Source organism: Mesitornis unicolor, unplaced genomic scaffold (assembly GCF_000695765.1).
Source record: "Mesitornis unicolor isolate BGI_N332 unplaced genomic scaffold, ASM69576v1 scaffold39097, whole genome shotgun sequence".
Taxonomy (NCBI): domain Eukaryota; kingdom Metazoa; phylum Chordata; class Aves; order Mesitornithiformes; family Mesitornithidae; genus Mesitornis; species Mesitornis unicolor.
The window spans coordinates 324-7,729 of record NW_010196447.1 but is presented as its reverse complement, the minus strand read 5'-3'; the positions used below and the strand labels follow the sequence as shown (position 1 = coordinate 7,729).

The window sequence follows — 7,406 nt, the reverse complement described above, 5'->3', positions numbered from 1 at the left end:
CGCCGGTTTGCGGTGCCGGGGAAAAGCCTGGAGCCGTTCATTTTGAGCAGCGCCAGCAGGCGGGCCCAGGGCTCGCTTTTCCTCCACAGCGCCGCTGTGTCCGGCCTATCTCCGGAGTGGGCATGTGATGGAGCCCTTGGGCTGCTCCACAGGAAAGAAAAGCCAGTTGTGAGAATCAAACTGATGTTTGTACCATTAAAGAAGCGTGTCATCATCCTTATTTACAAAAAGAAAAGGTCTGCTCATCTTAGCAAAGCACAAATGTCATTAATTGGTGTTAAAAATGCACTGGCCAAAATTATCCACACACAAATCCATTAATTGTGTCAGTTCAAGTTTTATTTCAGCATTGAAGCTTTCTCAAAAAATAGAGATTTTATCCCTCAATCTGCACAACACGGATATAAAACCAGATCTATTTAAGATGACTTTATGACAAAATAAAGACACTACCTCCAGAAAGTGAGGCACTTGTAGCGTTTACAATAAATAAAGCAGGTCAGGCCCTCACTGTGCTCCTCTCACAGTTAAATAACGGCAGGCAACACACATTTGCTGTCCTGTGATTTCAAACAAAATACACTTTCAATTATTTTTAATTAATTTTGATTCAGTGACTTTAAGTCCATAATCCTTTGACAGTAAAGGACTGACTGTATTAGCCTTAAATCAAGGAAGATAGTGAAGCTGATCCGAATTGTCTGCTTTTTAAAAGAGAATCAACTCTAAGACACAGTTGGGAGTGAATCTGGCGCATCCCTTTCTACAGCAGCACCAAAACTGCCTACTTTTTAGGGTGATAATAGGTGCTATTAGGATTCCACGTACACGGCCACATGCTTTAGGAGTTCACGTGGAAATTTATTTACAGCAATTCAGCACCACCTGCTGGCACGACTTTTTTTTAGGAGTAGCCTAGAAGGTGGTTTGTTTTTCTAACAGGTATAATTTCTTAGGTGTGCTTTAAACAGATTTTTTCTACATTTACTCTGCCTCATTGCAGATATTTTGGACCTCTTATATAAGCAGGGATGTCACCTCAGAATTAGAGTACTTAAATCTGCCAAAAAACCCCGTATAGATTAATATTATCTCCTGCCACCTACAAAAAGGCAGTATTTTAGCTAGCAACTCCACTAATTTCTCCATTTAGTTTGTACAGCACCTAACACATGTACCAGCCTTAAAATCCGACCACTAGCGTTCCTGAGAGGCTTTCAACCCCTACAACTCTCCTCAACAACCCCCAAAACCCCCAATTTTTGTTGTCTTTTTTCCTGGCATGCAGGTATTTCTGTCTCTCCCTCCTAAAGTCAAAACACAGGCTGACACTGCCCGCGATTACTCCCTTCAATTTATGACTTCAGTCGGCCAATTCCTTAGTTACTTCCACTGGGATTACAGTTTTCAAGGGACTCTTGCCAGCCAATGAAGGGTATCCACTCAACCATGTTTTCCTTGCTTTAAATATCAATGATGACAAAGACTTCTGGCTTTTCATCTTCACAGATCTGCATTGCCGAGTAAGTTATGGCTTTGACCTCTGTACCCTAGAAAGACAAGACACAAAAGCATGGATTTTCTAATTGCTATCTCTTGTAGCAGTTCATAATACAAGGTACTTGTCACCTCCTACAAATGCTAGCCAGTTTAACAGATTTTCTCCCCAAAAAGCTGCAACTGCATTTGTTCTGATGAATAAGAAATTTGGCAAACTAATGGTAAGGACTCGGCCAGGCCAAACAATGAGTAAGTAATTTTATCCTTATTTTATTTACAGTACAAATTTTTCCTCTTACCTCTGACACATCGACGTTTGCTGTGCTAATACTGACACAGCTCAAGAGCTGGCCAGGAGATACGGATTTGCTTCTAGCAATTCTTTAGAGGAAAAAAAAAGGCAAAACCCAGTAATAATTGTATGAAAACCAAACCCATGTACATGTTCTGAATGTAGATTGGTTTGCTGTGTTACCAGCATCACAAAAAAAGAAGCCAACTGTTGAGTTTTGCTGGTGCTGAGGAAGCATCAAACTGCTCAGGTCGAGAGTTTCAGGAAAGCATCACAAAAACCAAGCAGAAAGTGAGATCTTCAGTTTAGTGCCTGTGCTAGCATTCAGTGTTTAAACTTGGATCTCTTGAGACCTGATTTAAAAGACACCACACCTCCCCATCCCAACCCCTAAAAGATGTACAGATGAACCACGGCATACCTGGGGGTGTTTGGGTAAAGAGAACTCTTCTCCCCACCTTTAAAGGCAAAAACGAAGAGAGGTGGTTGAGGTTTTGGTAATATTTATCAAGTGTTATAATTAGTTTCATTGTGGAGCATAGGACAGTGAGATTTTCATCACTTTAAAAGCCTCAAAGGAAGAAAAGAAGTCCACAATCCATTTATTTGAAAGTACTGGTGAACTCCAGCACACCACAGTATTTCAGAGTGGTTAATCTGAAGGCAACATATGCATTTTCAGTAAAGATATTCTGTACACAACTGATGGTTTAAGCTCACCCAATTGATCTTATTTTGAACTGCATTCGGTCAATATAAAGCACTTTCACCTCCTGCAGAGAAAGCAAGAGGAGAAATAAGTAACACCTTCTATCTTCAGGCAGAAACTCTCAGTAAATCCCATTTATAAGGGTTATATTCCACTGTTTAAACAGAATCTACAACCAGAGAATCTGAGCAGCCTCAGAGATACACCGCTACTTGGAACAAGAAGGCAGCCGAGCTGCCTTTGCCATAAAATAGGAGCTAATAATCGGTGTTTGTGGTTAACAAAGCTTAACAATTTGTTTCTCAAGTCTTTCTTCCCTGGTATTTTCATATGTGTTGTGCTTAAGTGTGTCCCTTTTTCCCCTAAAGTAACAGTGCACTCAGAACTGGTATTATCAGGGAATAGCCTCAACCTACAAATGGAAAAAGATCAAACCAGAACACTTACCCTGGGTATAAAGAACTCATTAGCACTGAATTTATACAGCCACTCATCCAGGAAGTGGAAGAGAAGAGACAACATGTCATGGCCTGCATGGTTAAAGCGGAGAAGACAGGCAGTTGATTCTCAGCAAACGTTTTTAAGAGTACATCAGATGCACAGCTTCTGCACTATTAGAAGATTCAGACTAGTGATGCTTAATTAGGTTTTAATGAACTGCAACAACCACTACATGTAAAGATTCAGAATTTTGGTACCTTTTTCCCTCAGGGTTCGTACAGTGCCAATATAAAAAGTGAATGCAGCCTCACCTTCTGCCTCTACCTCTACTGTATCCACAGGCTCCACGGTCTCTGTATCGGTCATGTAGCCGAACATGGCCATAACGCACTGCTCAAATGCTTCTTCCAAAGTGTCTCCCCAGGCGTGTAGCCTAAAAAGACAAGGGATCATTTACCAGCCCGAAAACACAAAAAACTCCAAAAAATACAACCAAAAAACCACCACACCAGACCCCAAAGTTATGTGGGGGAGAAATCACAGAATCCCAGAACGTCAGGGATTGGAAGGGACCTCCAAAGCTCATCCAGTCCAATCCCCCTGCCGGAGCAGGAACACCAGATGAGGTTACACAGGAAGGCGTCCAGGCGGGTTTTGAATGTCTGCAGAGAAGGAGACTCCACAACCTCTCTGGGCAGCCTGGGCCAGGGCTCTGTCACCCTCACTGAGAAGAAGTTTCTTCTCCAATTGAAGTGGAACCTCCTGTGTTCCAGTTTGTGCCCATTACCCCTTGTCCTATCATTGTTTGTCACCAAGAAGAGCCTGGCTCCATCCTTGTGACACTCACCCTTTAAATATTTATAACCATGAATGAGGTCTCCCCTCAGTCTCCTCTTCTGCAAACTAAAGAGCCCCAGCTCCCTCAGCCGCTCCTCAGAAGGGAGATGCTCCACTCCCTTGATCATCTTTGTAGCCCTGCGCTGGACTCTCTCCAGCAGTTCCTGTCCTTCTTGAACTGAGGGGTTAATTTTCAGAACATGAAAATTAACACAGAGGAAGTGAATAAATAAAAATGCTTGATTTTCCATGCCTATGCATTTGGGCAGACTACAGAGACTTTCAGTCCTGCGGTTTGTGAGAAGAGTTTATTGTGAGAATATGGAAAATGAATGTTTTACCAGGCAACACTTCCCAATACAGCTAATTGATGTCTGTAAGAAATGGACTACTCAGAAGAAGTTTAGTTTAAGGGGAAAGAGATTAAAAGACTTCAAAAGACACTTCCAGTTAACGGAGGCTTAATCAGAAGCACTATAGGAATGTTACATTAGAAAAGAAACCAAACTCGTGGTTCTGTGACCTCCCAAGGGCAGAAACGAAGTAAATCATCAAAAAACCCAGTGTGAGACATTTCGCTGTTCCATAAGGGGTGTGTGTGCAACCAGGCTTTGACAGTTACTCCAGATTTACAGCAGTGTAAGAAATAATCAATTTGTTATTTTGAGAAATCCCAGCTGCCTATACTTACTGCACATCTGCTGTGTGATCCAGATCTGAAAGGGAAGGAAAAAGAAGAGGCACGACATCACCAAACGTATTTTAAACATCACGCTTAAACCCCAACAATATCTGATTTCCTTTTATAACAAGAACTTCTTGTATTAACTTTCCAATGTAAACCAGTGCTAATCCATTTTCCAGTATATTAGAAAAAGTCAGCATGGGTGGAACCTTGGATTATTTCTGCCAAGCAGAAAACCAGTGTTTCACAGAATCACAGAACGTTCGGCACTGGAAGGGACCTCCAAAGCTCATCCAGTCCAATCCCCCTGCCGGAGCAGGAACACCAGATGAGGTTGCACAGGAAGGCGTCCAGGCAGGTTTTGAATGTCTGCAGAGAAGGAGACTCCACAACCTCTCTGGGCAGCCTGGGCCAGGGCTCTGTCACCCTCACTGAGAAGAAGTTTCTTCTCCAATTGAAGTGGAACCTCCTGTGTTCCAGTTTGTGTCCATTACCCCTTGTCCTATCATTGTTTGTCACCGAGAAGAGCCTGGCTCCATCCTCGTGACACTCACCCTTTAAATATTGATAAACATGAATGAGGTCTCCCCTCAGTCTCCTCTTCTGCAAACTAAATAGATATATAGTTATGTTTAATACAATTATGTCAGTGCCCTGTGTGTACAGTCCTGGGTGCAAGCTATGGGTGCTGTAACACAACAGGCTTCTATAACTCAACTGCAATAAAAAGAAACTTTAACCAGGAGTAAAGAGTTTTTGCTGAAGTCTGCAGGACTGAAAATTATTCATGCAGACGATGAGATTTGCCAATATTTCCAGCTCTGTGAAGAAATACACCTGTCCACACCCAAAACCACCCATGATGCAAAAAGGAGAATTCTTTTTTAAAGTATGCAATACAAAATAGAAAGCAACCTTCACCAATAAGGTAAGATTAGCATCCCAAGCATGTATCAAGTTTTACATGAACATCATTCAGAGGAGTGAGAGAAATGCAAAATTATACCAGGTTGGCAGAAACAGAGCTAATTTGGGATGTAAAATAAATGCCACGCCAGGCTAACTCTAACTGAAAGATTGTCCTGATGCTGTTTAGATCGTTCACGCACTATTAATGGATTCTCAACAACAGTCTCTAAAACAAACAAATTCCAGTGGATGTAAAAGAAGAGTAAAACTCCTTCCAGTCATGGAAACAGCGTGACTATTGCAATACGTCACCATATTTCCGCCCTGCTATCAGATAAAGATGTAAACACACCCTAAAAATATACATTCTAACAGAGTAACAGACACTGTCCCTCCAGACAGACACTGCTGAAATAGAAAAGTCACTGAATGGTCTCCTATGAGCGCCTTAAGGTAGCCCTGGGCTGCCACCACTTGCTTGAGATGTTCTTGAAAGAGAAATAATGATCTTTAAGTAGTGCATGTAGGAGAAAAAGCACCACACAGATGACTAACACACTCTCAAGTGCCTCTTCCTTTAAGAGAGTGGTAGAAAAATGTACTGCCTTGCTAAGAAATAGCTCGAAAGGGGGAAGTTTTCCAAGTGAGCCTTAACTAATGTATTTCTATCATGATTTCTTTAGCACCCACAGCAACAAAGTCATTTATCTGTGATAAAGTTGTTGATATTCAACTATAGATGCATCCCACAGTCAAACACACACAATACCAGCACATTAAGAAACCCCTAAGCAGCGTATCCTGCTGGCTTCCGTCCCCTCCCTCCCCCTCACGATCGAGCTCTCAGGATAGCGTTAAAAACACTCACATTCGTATTTCTTATTGAGCGGCGGGTACTTGGCTTTGATTGCCTTCTGCTCCTCTGTCAGGTTGTAGTCCCTCTCGTCGGCTGCCATAGCTGCTGGGTTTCAGCGACGCTCGCTCACTTCCTGGTGGCAGGGAACGTGGCCACCTCCGCCAGAGCTTCCTCCCCTGCCAGGCTTCCCATGCGATGCTGCGGCAGAAAAGGGAGAAGTGCCTCTCAGTTCGGTTTTTCACTCAAACGGCAGTTTTGGAACAGTTGTAGACAGGCTCAGGTATGTAAAATACGGCATTAAATGCACGTCTTTAAAGTTGTTCGCTATCAAAACTGTCACTGGTAGATGGGGGAAGTTCAGAGTTCAGTCTTACATTGCTTGCCTCATGAGTTATGTTCAGCCAGTGAAGAAGGGACTACAGTCCTTACAGAAAGCACGGACTTCAGCTTTTAATGTGAAAAACCATGCTTCCTCCTCCTTGTGGTGTACAACATCAAGCATTTAATTTATTCTTAAATAATACAATACAGTAATAATGAAAACAGCTGTACAATGAGTTAAACTTTCATGCTTCAGGTAACTTATAATGAATTTTACAGCTGAGAGTACACAACTCACTGGTACATTACACAGCAAGCTGAAATATCCATTGCCTCCAAACCCCTAGACGTGCCATTACACATATTTCTTTAGGAAAAAAAAGCCATGCTTTCTAGCCTAGCATGCAGCCTCATCAAGACTACATGGGATTTCCAGTTTCTGTTTTCTGGTAAGCGTCTAATTATGTTACACAGAGAAGCCTGAAATTGAGAAGCCAGTGCTCCTCTGAGGGAATAAACCCAGATGAACACACATTTTGATTTTAAACCTGTTAAGCCTTGACTGCAGATGGTCAGATCCACGACTGAGCACACCAGGTTACCCACAGCAGGCCGACCAGAACCAGCTACGTACCAAGCAGGGGTCACCGCTGCACTGAATTAGGGAAAAAGAGAAATTATTAGCGATTATGGACAATTAATAACCCAAGAGCAAGTCGAGGGTAATCCAAAGGTTTCTGAGCAGCTCTGTGAGGAGCAAGAACTGTGAAGGCCAGGCCTCTGCCCCACACACGCACCAGTCCCGGCTCACACGATGAGCCCACAGCTGTGGTGATGGGAGAAAACCGCGGCCGCA

At 42.7% G+C, this 7,406-nt stretch overlaps 1 protein-coding gene across 1 annotated transcript; it reads right to left on the bottom strand.

Annotated features, from left to right (window-relative positions):
• Positions 1-1,343: 1,343 nt before the first annotated feature.
• ZBTB8OS (zinc finger and BTB domain containing 8 opposite strand) lies at positions 1,344-6,329 on the bottom strand. The gene is made up of 7 exons (XM_010188480.1): positions 6,242-6,329; positions 4,471-4,495; positions 3,254-3,375; positions 2,949-3,031; positions 2,513-2,565; positions 2,214-2,250; positions 1,344-1,550 (listed from the first exon to the last, which is right to left on the bottom strand). Exons 1-7 carry the CDS (start codon positions 6,327-6,329, stop codon positions 1,464-1,466), a joined length of 495 nt encoding a protein of 164 aa, XP_010186782.1. The 3' UTR covers positions 1,344-1,463.
• Between the last annotated feature and the right edge of the window lie 1,077 nt (positions 6,330-7,406).